This window comes from Amyelois transitella, chromosome 2 (genome assembly GCF_032362555.1).
Source record: "Amyelois transitella isolate CPQ chromosome 2, ilAmyTran1.1, whole genome shotgun sequence".
Taxonomy (NCBI): domain Eukaryota; kingdom Metazoa; phylum Arthropoda; class Insecta; order Lepidoptera; family Pyralidae; genus Amyelois; species Amyelois transitella.
In genome coordinates, this window is record NC_083505.1 from 10,916,324 (window position 1) to 10,938,309 (window position 21,986).

The following is a 21,986-nucleotide window of genomic DNA, read 5'->3' on the forward strand; positions in this document are numbered from 1 at the left end:
ACCACCAAAAAACGGTCAAGTGCGAGTTGAACTAACGTATGTACAAGGATAATTTCAACTCGCACTTGATGGTTTATTTCAGTGGATTCTTTTCTCTTTCTTCACTTCAACTTCATGTGGTGTTTTTTTTTATCTCCGTTACATTAGGATTGGCAACAATGCACTAAATGTCTATCAAAGTCTGAAAGTAAGCGACAGTAAGCATACGTAAGCGGTCAGTGTTCTGTTTTCATTTCGTGTTCGCTTCTTGTTTTCGGAATAGAAGCGCATTTGTTAATTAAAGTGAGACTGTTATTTAATATTTTGTATAATTAACAATCATTAAATTATGGCTGAGACACCCGAGGTAAATATGAATTCTATGTTGGTTAAATACAAAGTAAATCTTAAAAAAATATGACCACGTCATATTGCCAGGACACTTTCCTACTGCAAGTAAAGGGTTCTGGAACCTATTGTAGAGTGGACTGATTTTTGATTCCATGCCTCACTATATTTTTTGATATTTTTTACAGGTTGTAAAAATTAATAAGTGGGATGGTGCCGCTGCCAAAAATGCTATTGATGATGCTATCAGAGAGGTAAATACTCTGCTTCTTTCATTGCTCTATACGGTCATATACCAGTATATATGTAAAATAGTTTACCACATACCTTTATAAAGTAATTTTTTCTTAAATGATTACTTAAATATTTAATGCACAAGTTGTTAAGTGCTTATCACACTCAAATTATCTGTATATCGAAAAAAAATTACAGGAAGATATGAAGTGATCCTTATTTATTCTCCTATAATTATCTAATCCTCAAAGTTTAACCTAAAGATAAGAAGATTTCAGTCTAATCTGAAAGTTTTCTGGAATCCGTTATTGTAATATGAGTATCCTTTTCCAACAATTCTCTTATCCTAATGTTTCATTCATTATTCTTTTCAATTAATGAATGAAGCATAATAAATAGGTGGTATGCAGAATTCATGGCAATTTAGTGTCTAGACTATCCTTCCATCATAAAGGTATAATTAATGTATGAATACGACAAATTATTATTTCTGTTTTAGGTACTGACAGGAGACTTAAAATGCAAGGAGAGTTTTGCTCTTATTGACGGCCGCCTGTTCCTGTGTGCTTTAGCAGTGGGTGTGGCCCTCTACGCTCTGCTCTGGGACTATCTGTACCCATTCCCACAGTCCAGGTATACATATATGTAAACACTGTGGGTACATATACAGTTAGTATATGTTTACCACACCCGTCCCATGATTCAACTCTTGAGGGTAGTGGGATAGTCCATATACAGTCTAGCAAATTTTATAAATCTTTTTCTTTTACATCATATAATATTTTTAGTACATAACCTTATCCCTACAACTTTACTATCCATCTAGTACTTGTATAAATAAATAAGCAGACAAGGTTTTTTTATCTTAATTTATTTGTCTATTAGCTTTTTCACAGGGCTTTTATATCTGTGTCAAATTTCGTGCCAATCAGTTCTGTAGTTTTTGAGTTAATATGTTACACAAATACAAATCTTTTCTCTTTATTATTAGTGTGGTCTATTTTTGTTAATCACTCGCGACATTTTCAGATTGGTGCTAATAATCTGCGTGTCCTCGTACTTCATACTTATGGGAATCCTGACTCTTTACACCACATTCAAGGAAAAGGGAATATTTGTAGTGGCCAAAGAAAAAGTGGGCAACAATCAACGAGTATGGGAAGCCAGCTCCTATGTTAAAAAGTAAGTAGTTTACGTTTAGTAGTTATCTTAGTTTGTAAATTCTGAAAATGTTCTTAATATCGTAATAACTTTTTTCGATTGGAAATTGCAAAATTATAAATAAATTCTCTATTTTAAGAGTAAGAGCTATATTATAATAATGAACAAATTATTGTTGACCTTCAAATATTTCATACTTGTGCTTCAGTTCACCTCAAAGACAAAGAGATATAGAAGAAATCCTTGTCTATGTTGGAGTATAAGCCTATTTAGTTTAAATGTTTTAGTGATTTTTTGTTCTGAACTCAATTAGGTATGCATTTATTGTTTTTTATTTATTCTTATCTTCACAGGCACGACGACAAATACAACCTGGTTCTAGTGATGCGCGACTCCAACGGCAAAACCCGCGAGGCTTCCATCAACAAATCCTTCGCCAATTTTATCGACACCAACGGCACGATTGTTCAACCTCTAGTGGTTAACGAAGTCACCAAGATTTACAACTCGCTCGCCTCCGAGAAAAAGGACAAGTAGTGTGGTCTCAAATGTGTTTTGTAAGGTCTGAACTTTAAATTAATAAAGTGTTGGAGTAAATTATCTTTTTGTTTAGAATTAATTTTATAGATAGAGCTTAATGCTTAATGGCAGATACAAATTGTTTGCTCAAAATTTGCAATTCTCTAACATGTGGAGAAAGTGCCAGAATGAATATTTGTGGTAAAGATTTTTTTTCTGGTAAATTTTCATTCTGTTACCTCCAAAAATGTCCAAAAAGAGAAGAGTACTACATAGTTTGCTACTACCTATTTCACAAACAAATATAATTTAAAGCAAGAGGTATCCTTCACGCCTAAGAAATGTAGTTTATTCTAAGTGTGACAAATGAATGAGGTCATATTTGTCATGCAATGAGATGGTAGAGAACATGCTTTAGTTATTGTTAACAGATAAGACAGATATCTGTGATACGAATATAATAGTTACGCAGAAAATATTTGTAATTTGGTTATGAATAAACTCAAAAATTTATTCGTTCCATACTTATTAAAATTAACCCTTCATTGCATGATTTTTCCTATTTCTTTTAAAATAAATCAGGTTGATGTAATTAATGCTCTAGATTAAAGGAAAAATATTTAAAAAAATCCTAGTATAAATAAGAATTTGAATTATTTAAAAAACAGTGATAAAAATTTACATCATTATACATTGTTACATATATAACTCATTACTAAATAAGTCAAAAGATATTGTTTACTTAATCTCCTTTATTCTAAATGATAATTTAAAAAACAATTATTATTTTTATTCAACCACAAATTAACTTCACATTGATTACACGAAATTGTGGAATAGCCTTTACATTTGGGAAATTTACACCGAAGTGACCTTTCTTTTTTTTTATTGTAATTCTTCTTCTAGTAGACTGGTACTAGGGTTTTGTTGTACGCAATAGTCATTTATAAAGTTGCCAGCAACAACAAATTTAAAGTTTACAGTTTTTGAGTACCTTTTTTTCTTCACTAAATGTTATGATTGAAATTTCCATCACCATGCAAAGAAGGGTTAAATTATACCTATTGTCATTTAATAATTTATTTTGAAAAGTATGAAATATATAAGTTTCACGGCCTCTCTGGCACAGCGGTAGTACGCTTGTCTGTGACATCGGAGGTCCCGGGTTCGAATCCCGGCCAGGGCATAATGAGAAAAGAACTTTTTCTGATTGGCCTGGGTCTTGGATGTTTAGAAAAAAATACAAGACCCAGGCCAATCAGAAAAAGTTACATAGATATGTATATAAGTATTTATTGTAAAATATAGTATCGTTGAGTTAGTATCTCGTTACACAAGTCTCGAACTTACTTCGAGGCTAGCTCAATCTGTGTAATTAGTCCCGTATATACTTATTTATTTATAATTATTATATCTACCCGTTGCAGTTATAATATTTGAGCAAAAAAAAGAAATACATTTTTAATTTTTAGTACCTATTTGTTACTTTTTCTTGAAATTCTCAAAGAGCCCATGCTAAAGTTCGTTTTTTTAGTCTCGAAAGTGATTTTTTATTTGTACCAAATTATTCTTAGTATGGTGTAAAATAAATTTCCTGGTCAAGATTATCTACTTTTCAATTCAATAGAAGGGCTTGAAATGTTTATCAGAAATCTTGAACTGAAGTAGAGCAGCTTACAAATGTTAAATTTCTAATTTTACTATTTGACAATAGATGGCGCTAGCTATTACCATGAAATCAGGTGGGGCGTGAAGTTAGTGATGTGCTCGCGTCTCCATCAAAAGAACAATGACTCACTCGACTGGGAATCTCGGATCGACCGAACAAAACGCTACAGCTGTACCTAGTCAGTCAGTAGGTCGTGCATTTACCGGGTATGTGGTGCGCCCGGTTGCGCGTTGTAGTCATTTACGTACGATTAGCTAATAATTTTAGTTAACATTAACATAGTGTATAACTACATATTTATAAAAGTTAACAGTGATGTATCCAAATAGTGTTTCACATATACAAGTTTCATTTTAGGAAAAATAACGAGAATTTATACAGGCCGTTGACGTCCTTGCACATTAGATTTAGTTTTTGTTTATTGTAAATCACAGTTCATGGTTTTGCCAGGTTTTCTTCAATTATAAAAGGTTAGTTAAGTTGATTTTTGTCAATTAACTGATTGGCTTTACAACTGCTTCGCTTTGGAAATTCATTCTTGCTTTTAATTGCGTTTTCGAAAGCTTTCTTGCATTTTAACTAATAATTTTACTTTAGCTGTTTTGTCCATTAAAATTACTAGTTTATTTAAATTATGTCACATATTTATGTTTATTTTTCTCAAGATATAATTTATCCCGTCTTTTGATAACTTATGTTTAATCCATTTGCTTCGCGCCCATGTTCCACATACATAAACGATTAACATGACATCATCGTGGTGTCGATGGCGCTCTGGTTCAAGGATTCTCACATAGTATAAAATATAAACCTAACCGGGTCTTTGTCAAGGTCAAAGAGGACAAGAATTCAATTCGTGAATAAAATTTATGGCGCCCACTGAATCATGCATGATATAACTGCTAAGAGCACTCACCTAAAGTGTATCAAATTAATTATACATTTTTATCGCTAGATAAGAAAGAGAATGGCATTGACATTCATAGTAAACGGTGCAATTACTATGTATCACCTGACTACACGTGTGTACCAATTCCTCTATTAACGTGTGCGACTCTGATTATTTCGTAAGCTCAGTCTATTTCGGTTCTGGCTTGAAGTCTTGGCGTGTGATCCTGTACTATCAGAATAATGTCTTAGTTTTACAAAGACTGTCGATACCCACATGGGTACTGCGTGAAATTCATGTCTAGCCACGAGTTGGATAAAATTGGAACTACATTCGAAGCACGTAGAGTCATTGCCAACATTCAACGACGCAACTCTTTCTTCGTATATGACATAACTATGCGGTCAATAGCATTGCATGTGAAATTATCAGAAAATAAATTAAAAATACTACGGAAAATAACGTGTTGTATATAACTTATCTGACTGATAAGGTCTACATAGATGACAAACCGTATCTATAGAAACAGAAACTAGAAATGCGTGCAAAATCGAATTAGATTATCCTAATATCTGTCGCGTATAGCAGTATAAAAGAAATAGCTAATTGAGAATAGTGCAGGCTGGAGCTTCTTTTGAAGATGTTATACCAATAAAATCAAAAATAATAAAATAAAGAAGACATGTTCTCAACAAATAAAATTAAAATAGGTGTCGTAAAATAAAATTTATGGAACTGAAAGTTCAGCCAAGACAAACTTTTAATTCAGATGAAATCGTTACAAAACAGATGTAACAAAAAGGGTCATTTTATGAAGGCGAATAAATTACACATTATGTAATAAATAACTAACGTTATTTTCCCATAAGTCGCCTTGGAGACTTCTACTAAAAGTATGTAGGTAGATAAGTTACAAAATTTAACTGTCGTTAGAAACCAATCTGTAGTCTTCCGTAGAGATAAGACAAAATACACGAGTCTGGGTAGTGAACATAACCTTGGCTTTTATCGTGGCGATCCTATTACGCCAGACAACTCGGAAGTGATAATCTATTAATTAGCATTTTTACACCATCTACCGAAAGGGAGTTTTTTCACAATGAAGGCAATTTGACCAATTGCAGACGAACTGTCTGGTACACCATTTAAAACATTCATATAGTTTTAACACCTTAAAATGGCTCAATGGGAAAGTGACTCACAATCATCCACATACGCATTACCGAAATACTTGAAAGGTAAAGGTTTTCTGGGACTAAAGAGCATGACTGTATAATCTTGAAAATCTCTTTCGTCGTTTCGATAACATACTAACTAGGCACATTTTTAAATAGATAGATAGGTAGCTACTAATGAAGTTGGAAGGTATACCAACTACCGCACCATACTTATTATCACTATTCTATTATTACTATTATCACTTAAATTACTATTGCACCTGTGACACATTACAATATATATCATGTACCATATCTATGTTCATGGCATTATTATCATCAACATGTGTAGGGCTGATACTAGATAAGCACTATAGCATACTAAAAGCTGCTTCTATTTTTAATCGCCTTCAAGTTTGATTTACCGAAATGGTCCAGTAGCATATATATGTATTTATTATTTTTCAGAAAATGTCTAGAAGAAAAGTAATAATAGGCGGTGCAGGAGCCGCGGGTGCCCTTGTGGCGGCGTGGGCTCTCGGAGCGGATGACTCAGTTGCCGTGAGTATCATAATAGCGGGAAATCATGCATTTCATGACATCTTACTTTTGCTATATATAGGAACAGAGAGGGCGTTAAGTTATAAGACCTAGGCTACAATATCAAAACAAATATATTTTGCAGATTAAGATCATGTGCATAGGGGCGTGTTGGTCCCGACATTAATGTATGGAAGTGAAAGTTGGGTATGGCAAAATAAGCACGAAAGCAGAATAAATGCAGTGGAAATGAGAGCGTTAAGGAGTATGTTGGGTGTGAAATTGAGTGACCGGATAAGGAACAGCGTGATAAGGGAATGTTGTGATGTGAAAGAAGATGTAGTTACAGGAATAGAAAAGGGTATGTGGAGAGGATGAATGAAAATAGGTTGACTAAGCAGATATACATGGAGGGTGTGGAGGGAAAGGTCAGAGTGGGAAGACCTAGACGAACGTATCTTGATCAAATTAAGGACGTCCTGGTAAAGGGTCAGGTCAAAAGTACCCGAAACCGCCGAGCTTGCATGAGGAGAGTTATGAATGTGGATGAAGCGAAGGAAATATGCAGAGATCGTGGCAAGTGGAAAGAGGTAGTCTCTGCCTACCCCTCCGGGAAAGAGGCGTGATTTTATGTATGTATGTATTAAGATCATTCGAGGCCTAATTGACACTATAGAATACATATAATAAGACTACAAGAAGCTATCTACTTGTACACCCATTTTGCTAATGTCATGTATCATATTGTACAAAATTTTAGTATTATAACATAATTTATTGTTTATAATTTCCTATAAAAACCAATATGAACCACTCCTAGTTAACTGTAAATCACCTTGGGAAGGGACAATAAAAACCGCTTAGATACAATTTAATATGGAACGGCTTTCTTTGTGTCTTTTGCGTCTTTGATCGACATTGGGTATTTTTTACGTGCAATGTTGTAGCATGGCATTTAGGAAATTTATGTCGACGTCATAAAAAAATGTGTGCAAAAAATTATCACAAATCAGAAAATAACTATCTACCTATAGTAATTACATACTTAGTTGCCAATAAAATTTATTACAAAAATGACATAGGTATCACTATTAAATCATCTGACAACTTCATGACACAATCACGATTGTATTGCGTGATACTATGTTATTTTTTATCAACCTACGTTATGTACACCACTTTGGTTTTATTTTATTTTTTCGTTTAAATCATTATTTTAGTTCAAACCATTTTTATGTGGCATCCAACTACAAAAGGGCCACAATCTTACATTTTTAATTAATACCAATTTTTAAATAATAATACGTATTAAATCGATTTATCGAATTCGAAAATTTTGAATCTCTACACTAGCAATAACTTCAAAGTTAGAAATATTTTGAAATTATGTAAAATTATGTAGGTTAAGGCTTTCTTTAAAAAAAGCTGGACAGAAAATCACTTAATTTATAGTTCGCTATAGGTACATTCATTTAAATTATTTAATTAAATACCTAAATAAACCTTCACGTAATCGTGAAAGAATCGATCAATGATAAAAATACAAACTCATAATGACGTCATCTAACGACGAATAGTTAAAACTACACCGTTGGTATCTAATCACAAAGTCAACTTACTTTGTTTCACTATTTGAACTTTATAATTGAAACACCTGAATTAGAATCGGGAATTGAATCCCTAGATCCTAAACGTGAACAGGTTGTATGTGTCACTAAGTTGGATATGGTCAAGTCAGTATGTTAATAGGGTCACGGAGGTCACACGTCAGTCGTTCCGTTGTAGTAACCTTCCTGCCTAGACTGGAAAATCCGGAGAATAAGATTGTTTAGGTAGTTCCTAGCATAGCCAATAAAAAGAATCACGATCTTTGATATAAGTAGGTATATTAGGTATCCAAAAAATATAATATTTTTTTAATGTTGTTGCATCATTTCTTTTGATTACTACTTGAACGTCAATATTACTAAAAAAATAAGTAGATATTATTGTTGTAGGATGGTTCATAATTTGTAGGTTTACCATTCCTTTGGCATACTCGGCAGCCAAAACCAAAAACGTATAAAGGGTATTGGCTTGAAGGATGTTTTTAGTAAGTAAACCTACACACCTACTTTCCATCAGTTATTGTTAGTAATTAATTAAGTACTTCATGTTTCACTACAAAGATCAAAGAACACGGAGATCTTTTTTCTTTTCTTAAGTCGTCTCTTTCGACGTCCACGGATTAATTAGTATCTTTACAAACTTTACCACTTCAGGAAGTTAAAAGCCATTAAAAATGTACACTAAGTAGATATAGAAACCTAAGGCTCGCCCGGCGCACTTGCGCGTGCACGCCTTTCGTATTCATTATTTTTATTTCCTGTGGGAATTATGGGTAAAACTCTTACACAGTCCCCAAGAAACACGACTAGAAATACTGTAACATGGGATTTTAAACCCTAAGGTTATTAAAATTACTGGTAGGTATAAGTAAGATTGGTAAGGGAAAGATATTTTTGGCTATCCACGACTATTCAATTGAAATTAAAAGAATTCCGTATAACCGAAAGTACTTTGCTGATAATAGACTAGCGTCAGTGAAACAAGTTGGCATTCAGCCAAATAAACTTGCAGTCATGTAGGCTTGCCCCGCGCCTTTTGTAGGTCAGGTTCGGAATTCGTAGTTTCGTGTTGTTTGTACTAAGTTTCTATAAGGCTTACGTAAGCTTTTCTAGAAAGAAAGTTTTATTTTTATTTGGATTCCTTTTTAGGGATCTATTGGGTCTAATCTTAGGAGTATGATGATGACTAATAGGTACTTTTCTCTTTTACATTTGGGTGACTGAAAAACTAAACCGATTTTAGTAGGCTTCCTGATATTAAGTGAAAATTCGTACAAGGCGACTACTCGACGTAGACGGCATTTTACGTTATTGCGAAAATTAATTATAGCTCGCCGCTCCCCCGCAGGTTGGGATCAGGATTCCATTATCATAAACACAATATTGTTACGATAATGGAAACTTTGTTCCATGCAATATTCCATACAAACACATGACACTGACACTTAATTTTATTTTTCATTAACTACCGGACTATATTCCATATAATAACGTTCACTTTCAGAATTGGTACAGTCCAAAAGTGGGGGCTAGGACAGAACGCAAGAAGCGCCCCCTACCGTCCCGGACAGAACAAGTAACCGCTTTGCAAGCCGGACACACGTATGATATCCTGATCATTGGAGGAGGCGCTACGGGCGTCGGATGCGCCCTAGACGCCACTACTAGAGGTATAACTGTTTAGTATGTTTTAAATTACATACATACATATGATCACGTCTATATCCCTAGCGGGGTAGACAGAGCCACCAGTCTTGAAAAGACTGATAGGCCACGCTCAGCTGTTTGGCTTAGTGATAGAATTGAGATTCAAATAGTGACAGGTTGCTAGCCCATCGCCTAAAAGGGGAATCCCAAGTTTATAAGCCTATCCCTTAGTCGCCTTTTAGGATATCTGTGGGAAAGAGATGGAGTGGTCCTATTCTTTTTTTAATGGTGCCGGGAAACACACGGTTTTAAATTACAATGACAGGATATAGAACACGCCAGTAATATAAAAAAAAAGATGACACCAAATTTTGAGGTGAGGGTAACGTAGCACCGATTCAGTGTTGCGTATCTCACCCACCACCACTGGTTCTAGAGATCATAAGAAAAATACTGAAGTACCTACGCCATCATCTTAGCTAGAACAAGAAATTTTACATGTTCATTTATGTGAAACAAACATTCGTCTAAGAACATCGAAATCATACTTTTAACTAGTGTCCCAATATTCCCAATAAACAAAGAAGAAATCCCAATTGGGATAAGGCCGCCGTTGTACACATTATTTTATTCTAAAAACTGTATGATTTCATATTTTGTTTTTTGTGCAATAAAGAATTTACAAACACAGATACTCAAGAACTCTTATTTTGCAAACAACACTTATTTCATAACACTTCCCATAAAAAATTAGTTCTTCCCTTCAGGTCTTCGCACCGCTCTCGTGGAGAAGGACGACTTCGCCAGCGGCACTTCAAGTCGAAGCACGAAACTGATCCACGGCGGCGTACGGTACCTCCAAAAAGCCATCATGCAACTTGACTACGACCAGTACAAAATGGTGAAGGAAGCGTTACACGAAAGAGCTAACATGTTGGAGGTCGCGCCGCATCTCACAAGGCCGCTGCCTATCCTGTTACCCGTCTACAAGTAAGCACTTTCAATCAAAACGTACTCGTATAAAACTCATCCACTATCGACTTGGTTAACGACTTATTAAACCATTGACTTGAAAGAGAATTAACCATTAGTTTGTAGGTAAAGAGTACCCGAAACCCCCGAGCTTTATGAAGAGAGTTAGAAATATGGATGAAACGACCGTGGCTCTTGGAAAGAAGTAGTCTGCCAACCTCGTCGGGAAAGAGAATTTATTTATTTTTTTAGCGTGACGTGTCTATTAGGTACATCATAAAACCTACGAGTTTTGTAACCATTGGCTCTGTCTGTCTCAAAAAGAGTAAAGAACTATCTTTGTGTGAATTTAAGGGTCAATAAGCCATATTTCTTGATAGATTATCTAATAACGGCAGACGAGTCTCGTTAAAGTTTGATACGACTGACGTATTTGATAACTTTATCAGTAAACGGCGGAATTTTCACATGTAAAACGTGTAGCAATCTTTATTACTCAATACAATAGACTTAATTAATAAGACGTGTTTATCACGCTGTCACGCGTTCATGTGCGCACGCACGTGACTCTGCTCGTTGTTTTTGCCAAAAAAGGAACTAGGTACTAACATTTGATAAACAAAAACAAAATTTTATAGGCGGTCTGGTATCCAAGAAATACCATAAAGTTCGCCAACTTCTTCTCCACCCGCGCAAATTAAAAAGATAAACTTAGTTATAGACCTTTGCTCGACTAGTGACCCGCCCCGACTTCGCACAGGGAAGCCTCACTCAACTCTTTCCGATATTTCAAACAGGAACAAAATTCATCCACAACTTTCGTAGATAGCGCATGCATACAAAGGACATATAGACAGAAAACCCTTTTAGATCCTAACTAGCAATATGTATCTCTGAATCTTTTACATCATCAACTACTGGCGCTATCTACCCCGTAAAGTATAAAGACGTGTTATGTGTGTTACAGATGGTGGCAAGTACCCTACTATTGGTTCGGCATTAAGATGTATGACTTGGTAGCCGGCGACAGAAACGTGAAGAGTTCCTACTACTTGTCTAAAAAGAACACTCTTGAACTATTCCCTATGTTGAAATCGGACAACCTTTGTGGCGGCATCGTGTACTATGATGGTGAGTAGGTATTATCTTGCACAAAACGAAATAAAAAAAACCTTTCGGGATTTATTAGACATTTCCAAAGTAGGGTAGACAAAAACATGCAAGAAGTTTTGCTTTTCCGTCTCAACTAAGGATAAAGAACATAAATTTCCTTGTCTCTAGAAATAAATATTATGGATAAATTGTTGAGTCATAACATATCGTATAAAAATTATATATACATAGGTATATATTATATATTTCATTAAACTGGAAGCGTGTATCTTGCATATCTTTTTAATTTTTAGTAACTCGTTGTTTTGCCTTAACTAAAAAGATACAAAGAAAGCAATTGCTTTGATGAGTATGCAAATTCAATTGATCGTATATGTCTGTTTTGTTGTCAGGGAATAGATTAACTAATAAATAAAATAAACTAAATAAAAATTAAACCCAATTCCAGGCCAACAAGACGACGCGCGTATGAACTTAGCCATCGCATTGACGGCAGCTCGACACGGGTGCACCATCGCCAACCACATCAGCGTTACGCAGCTCCATAAAGCTGGCGGGAAACTCACTGGCGCTAGGTTGAAGGTAAGCTTATATATTACATTAATAAAGCATAGCTTACTTATATAATAAGCTTGCATATTCATAAAGATAGAGAGATTTGTATATTTTTTGTTTTTTGAAATTAAACTCAATTAGTAATAAAATAGGCTATGTTTATCTGACAATTTCCACGGCAACGATAAATGCTGAAATTTAAGATTAAGAGGGCGGTGGTTTTCCATAAATACATACATAACGCCTGTTCTGGGAGGGGTAGCCAAAAACTATATATACTATAGATACCGAATATGTTCTTTCAAATTACCAATAAACTAACGAAGTATGTCTGTACTATATTCATGCCGTGTAGTTCCCAGCATCGCAGTTTTAGTCGACAGCCAAGCTCATAGTGACAAATTAAAAAAAAATCCAAATTCAAAATTTTTATTCATTAATAGTATAGGATACTTCATATCGCTTAATAATTGTCAAAACGTTTGGTTTCACAACATTGGTTGACGTAAAATCATCACAATCAATCAATCAAAAATAAAGCTGTTCAAATGTTTTGTTTTTATCAAGTGTTCCTTACAATCGACAGGATGAAATGACCGGTAAGGAATGGGACGTAAAAGCGAAATGCATCATCAACGCGACTGGCCCCTTCACGGACAGCATCCGCAAGATGGACGACCCGTCTGTTCCGGAGATCTGCTGTCCGTCTTCCGGCGTCCATATTGTATTGCCAGGATACTACAGGTATTCCTCGCTTCCATATAAAAACACAGTAATCTTTAATTGCCATGCATTTTTATGCCAAATATTTCGGACATTAAGTAAGTAGTTTCGTCTGTGCATTGAGAGACATATATGTGACTTCTTTACTTTTTATGCAATTTCATTTCTATCTCCTTTCAACCAAACCGTAATTCCATTATTATAACAGAGCGTATATCGTATGTATGTGTCTACATATGAAGATAATAACATTTATTTCCTATTTCCAGTCCGGAACACATGGGCCTCCTGGACCCAGCCACATCAGACGGCCGCGTGATCTTCTTCCTGCCCTGGCTGAAGGGAACCATCGCAGGAACCACCGACCTTCCGTGCCAGGTCACACACAACCCGAAGCCCACTGAGGACGAGATCCAGTTCATCCTCACTGAAGTCAAGAACTATTTGAACCCTGATGTTGAAGGTAAGTTTTGATACTACCGCGGCCATGTGCCAAAGTCTCTTTCCTGAGTTATTAATATTTGTTTCACTTTGTAATATTGTGGCGACATCACTAAGAAGAGAGACATCACTAAAGGTCGCCCGCGACTTCGTCCGCGTGGAATCAATCCCGCGAGAACACCATGATAAAAAGTGTTATTCTGGGTCTTCAGCTACCTATTTAATAATAATATAACGCAACGCGAAAGTTTAAAATGAGTAATAATTTATAAGTTGTTATTACCTTGCAGTGCCATGTGGTACCCGGCACCAATTCAAAAAAAAAATAGGACCACTCTATCTCTTTCCCGTGGATGTCGTAAAAGGCGACTAAGGGATAGGCTTCCAAACTTGGGATTCTTTTTTAGGCGATGGGTTAGCAACCTGTCACTATTTGAATCTCAATTCTATCATTAAGCCAAATAGCTGAACGTGGCCATTCAGTCTTTTCAAGACTGTTGGCTCTGTCTACCCCGCAAGGGATATAGACGTTACCATATACATACATACATAAAATCACGCCTCTTTCCCGGAGGGGTAGGCAGAGACTACCTCTTTCCACTTGCCACGATCTCTGCATACTTCCTTCGCTTGATCCACATTCATAACTCTCTTCGTACAAGCTCGGCGGTTTCGGGTACTTTTGACCTGACCCTTTACCAGGACGTCCTTATACTTCCTTACGTGACCATATGTATGTATGTATGTACTACTCTGTCAAGAAAGTAGCAGGAAAAGATCAATAATACACAAACTGTTTGTTATTCATCCAAATTTATTTTATCACCTTCAAAATATGCTCCTTTAGAAACGATACACTTACGCCAACGAATAATCCAATCATCAAAACATTTTTTAAACGCTGTTTCCGGAATTGAGGTCAGTTCTCGCCGCGAATTCTCTTTTATGTCTTCTACCGATTGAAAACGGGTGCCACGAAGTGGTAATTTGAGTTTAGGAAAAAGAAAAAAGTCGGCTGGAGCCATATCTGGTGAATATGGTGGTTGCTCGATGGTATTTGTTGAGTGTTTGGTTAAAAATTCGTTCACAATGATGGCCTTGTGCGAAGGTGCATTATCATGGTGCAAAATCCAAGAATTTTCTTTCCACAAATCTGGCCTTTTTCGTCGGATTTGCTCTCTTAAACGCCGCATAACACTCAAATAATATTCCTTATTTACCGTTTGACCTTCCGGCAAGAATTCCGAGTGCACAACACCGCGACAGTCAAAGAAAACATTCAACATGACTTTGACTTTTGAACGACTTTGGCGTGGTTTTTTCGGTTTCGGTTCAGTTGGAAGACGCCACTCCGAAGCTTGTTGACTAGTTTGCATGTCAAACTCGTAAACCCACGTCTCGTCACCAGTAACAATGCGTTTCATGAATGTTGGGTCGGAATTGACTCGTTCTAGCATGTCCTCAGCGACTCTCATGCGATTGAGTTTTTGAAAAAAATTCAGGTCTTTTGGTACTAGCCGAGCGGCAACATGTTTCATACCCAAATTATTAGTTAAAATGGTACGGATCGACTCGTGAGTGAGATACAGAAAGTTTGGTGGCTATCTCTCTCAAAGTTGAATGAGGATTTTCAGTCACTATTTCCTTCACTTTTGCGATGTTAACTTCAGTTGCAGACGTTGATGGCCTACCAGAGCGAGGCAAATCTTCCATCACATCTCGACCGCTTTTGAACGCTTTGTACCACTCATAAGCACGAGTTTTTGATAAAGTCGATTCACCGTAAGCCTTCTGTAACATTTTCAGTGACTCCGAACACGATATTCCATTGGCAATGCAAAATTTAAGACAAACTCTTTGTTCGATGTTTTTATCCATTATGAAATTAGCAATACACACTAGATATGATATAACTAAAAATAGCACTGTATTTAATGTAAACAACAGATGCAACTCAAACTCCGCGCCAAAATGGAAAACAGTTGTGCCAATCTAACAACAACAAAAAAAACAAAAATTTGAATTTGGAACCATAAATAAATAATCCATTCCCGATACTTTTCTGACTGAATGTATGTATGTCCGTTGCAGTCCGGCGCGGCGACGTGCTGTCGGCGTGGTCGGGCATCCGGCCGCTGGTGTCGGACCCCAACAAGCCGGACACGCAGTCGCTGGCGCGCAACCACATCGTGCACGTGTCGCCCGCCGGGCTCGTCACCATCGCCGGCGGCAAGTGGACCACGTACCGCGCCATGGCCGCCGAGACCATCGACGCTGCTATACAGAGTGATATATATATTTTTTTTATTGCGTTTTGTTTTTGTTTTTTTTTATTTTTTTTATTGCGTTTCGTTTTGTTTTTTTTTTTTTATTTTATTTGATTTTTTTATTGCGTTTCGTTTTGTTTCCTCTCGTCGTCGTCTCGTTTCGTTTTGTTTTGTTTTTTTATTAGGAGAATCAAAAACATACAAATTTAGTATAAAACCAGGTTAGGTAATGTGATTAAACTATTACAAAACTATGTCTCTGAAACTGAAAACTGATCTCGATATCAATATTCATATGAAAAGAACCAGAACCAGCTTTTCAGAAAGTAACTTTTTACAAATTGCTTTTGTCCTCAGGTGCCAATTTAAAGCCACTGTTCCGCGAATGCCAAACGGACGGGTTCCTGATCGAAGGCGCTCATGGCTGGACTCCCACCATGTACATCAGATTAGTGCAGGACTTCGGCTTGGAAATGGAGGTAAATACATAGATAGATAGAATTCATACCCTTTATTGCACATAAATTATAACAATACAAGTTATCCTAAATTTATGCTATGGTAATGAACAAAAGGCGGTCTTTTCGCATAAATAAATTTTCGTATCATTTGCTTAAAAACATTGACTGTGGCATTCAATAATCTAAGAAGACGACGTCTTAGAAATGTGTAGCGTCTAATTATAATAATAATTAATTATAATTAGACGCTACAATAATTAATTAAATAAAAATAATTCTTATCTAATCCGATTGTTCGGTGCTCGGCAAAGACAGGCCAAGGCGAATGACTTGTTCATCCGGCTTAAAGGACCATATGATATCAGATAATGGTCGCTTTTATTTGAAGAAATAGTTATAGAAAAGCATGTGTGATTGAAAAACGAATGAATTCTTGCAACTGATTTTAAAGAGAAAAATAAATATTTAAGGTAGCACAACACTTGGCCAAATCCTACGGAGATAGGGCGTTCGCAGTCGCCAAGATGGCGGCGATGACCGGCAAAAGGTGGCCCATCATCGGCAAGAAAGTTCACCCCGAGTTCCCTTACATTGACGCTGAAATCAGGTAAATTATTATTCCTGTTAGTAAATCTACGCGGTCTGATAACATGACCGATTCACGTAACAACTTATTTTCTTTTCAAAAGTTTATAATCTTGACTAATTAACATCAATAAAAGTTGAGTGGTTTATCTGTAATATCCCAGAATAATGAGCCCTAAGCCCTCATCATTTTGGGTTAATTATCACTGCCCTTATGCTCACATTTGAGATAATACAGGGCACGACCCCGGTGTGAAAATAATGCAACTTCATCAGATTTTCAGGACCTCGTTTATGGCAATTCTGAACGTAATTAACTCTACGTTTTTACTCCAGGATTGTGGACCTCCCCCTAAAGAAGGTGTACTTATCATATAATTCTTTATTTTTGCAATAAACTTGATCGTGTCTTTTTCAGATACGGCGTCCGCGAGTACGCTTGCACAGCCATTGATATGATAGCTCGTCGCCTGCGGCTCGCCTTCCTCAACGTGCAAGCCGCCGCCGAAGCCCTGCCCGCTATCGTGGACATCATGGCGGAAGAGCTCAAGTGGAGCGACGCAGAGAAGAAGGTATACCACACTTGCACATTATAAAGTCATGCAACATACATATGTTCCCGTCTATATCCCTTGCGGGGTAGACAGAGCCAACAGTCATGAAAAGACTGAATGGCCACGTTCAGCTATTTGGCTTAATGATAGAAGTGAGATTCAAATAGTGACAGGTTGCTAACCCATCGCCTAAAAAAAATTCCAAGTTTGTAAGCCTTTTACGACATCCATGGGAAAGAGATGGAGTGGTCCTATTCTTTTTTGTATTGGTGCCGGGAACCACACGACACAAAGTCATGCAAATTCGTCTCTATTACCGCGTCATAGAGTTCCATGCAATAATAATGGTTAAAATGCAAATTAAAATGGCAACAGAGGCGAGCCATAATCCTGTAGATACAAACATTTATATTATCACGTCTATCTCTTGCGGAGTAGATAGAGACAACAGTTTGCAAAGACCGTAATGGCAGATACAGCTGTGTGGCTTTATAATGTAATTGAAAATTGAGATTTAAAATATGAGACTAGTAGATATTGCTATATGATTTAACTCAACATGTCTACTGGTTTCAAAGTGAATACGGTTCTTACCTCGTCACGCTTTATTTAATCGATCGGCTTGATCAATCTAAAAAGGTCTTGAGAATGATATAGTATTTATTTTACACACGCTAACAAAAGTGTTTTTATTTTTCACTCACAAGTTACAAGAAATTTCTTTTAAACGTAGGTACCCGTAAAATTACACTTATTTTCCATTTTCTTTCTCTGCCATTTTATCTGTGAATTAATACATACATAGGTACATACATAAAATTACGCTTTTTTCCCTGAAGCGTAGGAAGGGACTAGTAGACTAGGTACCTACATCTTTTGACTTGCTACGAAAAAAATTAATGGTGAAATAATGTTTCCAGCGCCAAATCCAACTGGCCAGCGACTTCCTCGCCAATGAGATGGGTCAAATGGTGAACCGTGCGAGCCGCGACAAGATTCCCATCAACCTGAGCAAGGACGAGATCCAGACATACATCAAGCGGTTCCAGATCATAGACAAAGACAGGAAGGGCTTCGTCTCTATCAACGATATCAGGAGGAGTTTGAAGGTAATGTTACGAGATATACCTATATATTATCACGTCTATATTTCTTGGGGGTAGGAAGAGACAACAGTCTTGATTAAAGTGTAAGGCCAAGTTGGCTTTATTATGGAATTTAGATTCAAATGGTGACAGGTAGTTAGCCCATCTCCTACAAAAATAATGCCAAGTTTATAACCATTTCCCTTTGTCGCCTTTTACGTTATCCATGGGAAAGATATGGAGTGGTCCTATGCCTTAGTGCGGGGAACCACACGCGAAATGATAGTAAAAAATATTATAATCTGGACTAGTCACTGAGCGAGTAGATTCACGATTGACAAGGCATATGACTTACCTTCCCTCTTCACTCTACCGAAGGTTTATCGAATAGTTAGACAGAGTGGGAAGATGTCTTACCACTAAGTCATACGCATTGTCAAGTGAATAGTGAAAATAAATAACCAATTTAATTACAGTGTCGACAAATAACGCAGATTGAGTTGGTATCAAAGCTAGCTTGGCTTGTGTTATTGAGATTTAATGACTCAACCCTGAAATAGAAAAACGTCAGGGTACAGGCTGATCACAAAATCTTTTGTTTTTCATAATAATCTACACGAACCGACTGAATTAAAAGGGATTGAACCTGGGATTCAGAGGCATAAGGGCATAAGAACTCGACATTGTGTAAATAATAACGAATAATACCATTTTTCGTAGCCACACTCATTCCTGAAGCTTTTACGGTGAGGGAAAACATCTTAACGAAACCTTTACTTTTAGGCGACCGAATTTGTTATAATATGATACAAATTAAATTTTTGGTGTAAGGACCAAAATGAAAGACTTTTTTGTTATACATTATAATAAATGTGAAACTAAAATGTTATAGAGCATGGGTTTGAAGCCAACTCACGAGGAAATTAGCGCCATTCTGTCTGAAATTGACGTCACATACAACGGCCAGCTGGAAATCCAAGATTATCTGCAGGTAGAATTCGTGGCAAAATATGCCTGGGGTCAATGTATGCTATGTGTATGACGTCATCTCATCAGCAACCACTAGATGTGCGTCCATTTTGAAATAAGAACGTGAGAATGTTCGAATGTTACATGGAATTGTTTTTAAAAATATTTTTTGATAAAGAAAAATATCTGAGAATTTATTAAATACTTACATGAAGATAATTGTTGGAATGTGTCTTAATTTTAAAACCTCGTATGGACCAGAAAGATTTTTTTATGAATACCTGCGAGTAACTGAGTGGACCTACTCTGTATAAAGCTTCACAATTATAAATTACGGAATTCCATGGAACATCAAAGGGTATTTTAAGGGTATATCGTTTGTGGTGTCCATGCATTAAGTTACTCGGTGTCCACAGAACTACGGCGAGGAGGTGACCGGCGAACAGTTGCACGAAATTCTGAAAGAGATCGACACTAACATGAACGGCCAAGTCGAACTCGACGAGTATTTGCAGGTGCATATCTGTGCCTGCTGAAAAAAAAAATTGTCTATGATTGAACCAGTGGTGTGATGTGGTGTGGTCTTGATGTGGTGTTTGGGTGTTCAGAAATATGTGAATTTGTGGGCCAATTTATTTATTACGTACACACGTATGTAGCCATGAATTAAAACGTGACAGTTAAAGGAGGAAAAATCCTTTTCAAAATTCGTAGATATTGGCCGTCAATGACTGATATTTAGTTTTCGACAAAATAAAAAAAAAAACATGTATTCTGATTAAACTAGTACATATTTCTGAATACACAGGCTTTAGAATTTTTGGCACAATTCATAGCATCACAATGCATGGAACTTAGTATTTTTAAACTGAGTTTAAATTTAATTTAGTTTGTTAATCTGACAGTCATAAAAATAATTCATTTATCAAAACATAATCATTACTAATAAAACTTCTAAAACACAGCTGCTTGCTTTGCTTATCAATCTACTAATTTAGAATACTTTATGTATTAGTACGCTTATATTTTATCTGATATTTTTTTTGATGATGGATATACTTAAGTAGATTTATTCTTCTTAATTTTTATTAATTCCCAAATGTGTTTGTATAATACAATTTCCTCTATACTTTACCTTCTTTCTATCCACTTCCATTTTAATACACATAATAAGTAAATTCACATCTTTTTTTATTTGTGCAGTAATTACCAATATGAACTTTATAAATATTTACACAGATGATGTCGGCTATCAAATCTGGCCACGTGGCGTACTCACGCTTCGCAAGAATGGCTGAAATGGAGGAGGAACATCACGAAAAGGAGGTTCTTAAGAAGAAGATCACAGTGGAAAGAAGTGGAGGCGGCTTGTAAACTAATGGTAAGGCTAGCGGCATCTGTATTCTATATTTTAGAAAGTAAGAAATTTATTTACGAAAATAGTATTTTTATGATAGGGATAAGTACGTATATTCTAAAATGTTTTTTTGTTTTATCTTACAGATCAATTTGAAACTCAATCGCAACAAAGAATAGATTTAAGGATACAATACACAAATCTGCCCAAAGTATTATGTCCGAATATATAAAGTACAATTTTTATTTAATTCCATATCATTAAATAACGTCCTTTATCGAATGATATACCTCAGAACAATAACTTTGATTCTGAGTTTTGAGTTCAACACGTTTTGTTGTAAACATATAGTTGTGAACAAAGTTTTTCTAATTTATTCTTCAATTATAATACAACTTCTTCATCAATTATATCAATACTAACTTCTCCTTAAATTGAAAAAATTAAAATCAGTTATTTAAACGATTATTGTCTCAACTCGAATAGTTATTGATCATTTAATTTGTAACAGATAGGTTCATATTGAAAAAAAATAATTATTAACTTTTATCAAGTCAACTTTAAATTTACGAGTTAATTTATTTTGAATTGTACAAGGAATACTTTTAGTCAGTAAAAAGTGAAATTATTTGGTTGTAAGACGAAACGTTATAGTGATATTTTAAATAGTTATTTTTATGGGTTATTTATTTTTTGTTTAACAGCAATCTATTGTAAATAGACACATGTATTCAAAGAAAATGTACCTACAGTGTCAGTTTATAATGTATAAATAACAACACTGTAACTTGTAAAAAGACACTAATAGTAATCATAATTCATTAATTCATATCTGTATTTTTTAATGTTATAATTGTGCAATAAAATTTACATCAATTTCAGATGCGTTTAATTTTGACCCTTTTATTAGTATCAAATTTTACCACCACTTGAAGAAATAAACTGATGCAGAAGTGGAGGCTTCAATAATACATACATACATACATATAATCACGTCTATATCCCTTGCGGGGTAGACAGAGCCAACAGTCTTGTAAAGACTAATAGACCACGTTCAGCTGTTTGGCTTTAAGATGGAATTGAGATTCAAACAGTGACAGGTTGCTAGCCCATCGCCTAAAAGAAGAATCCCAAGTTTATAAGACTACCCCTTA

At 35.8% G+C, this 21,986-nt stretch overlaps 2 protein-coding genes across 3 annotated transcripts; both read left to right on the forward strand.

Annotated features, from left to right (window-relative positions):
• Nucleotides 1–174: 174 nt before the first annotated feature.
• LOC106128993 (signal peptidase complex subunit 2) lies at nt 175–2,322 on the forward strand. The gene is made up of 5 exons (XM_013327403.2): nt 175–346; nt 516–581; nt 1,061–1,194; nt 1,591–1,743; nt 2,076–2,322. The coding sequence occupies exons 1-5, from the start codon at nt 329–331 to the stop codon at nt 2,257–2,259; spliced, it is 555 nt and encodes a 184-aa protein (XP_013182857.1). The 5' UTR covers nt 175–328; the 3' UTR covers nt 2,260–2,322.
• Nucleotides 2,323–4,033: 1,711 nt separating this feature from the next.
• Nucleotides 4,034–21,713, forward strand: LOC106129036 (glycerol-3-phosphate dehydrogenase, mitochondrial). 2 transcript variants are annotated; one of them, XM_013327471.2, is made up of 16 exons: nt 4,034–4,380; nt 6,425–6,517; nt 9,608–9,773; nt 10,518–10,740; nt 11,690–11,853; nt 12,284–12,417; nt 12,977–13,134; nt 13,383–13,576; nt 15,646–15,840; nt 16,179–16,300; nt 16,753–16,889; nt 17,286–17,439; nt 18,342–18,530; nt 19,892–19,990; nt 20,715–20,856; nt 20,979–21,713. In XM_013327471.2, the coding sequence occupies exons 2-15, from the start codon at nt 6,428–6,430 to the stop codon at nt 20,847–20,849; spliced, it is 2,160 nt and encodes a 719-aa protein (XP_013182925.2). In that variant the 5' UTR covers nt 4,034–4,380; nt 6,425–6,427; the 3' UTR covers nt 20,850–20,856; nt 20,979–21,713. The 2 variants fall into 2 exon arrangements, with proteins under 2 accessions (XP_013182925.2, XP_013182924.2); XM_013327470.2 differs by lacking the exon at nt 19,892–19,990 and adding an exon at nt 19,399–19,497 and having other exon boundaries at nt 4,036–4,380.
• Nucleotides 21,714–21,986: the final 273 nt, after the last annotated feature.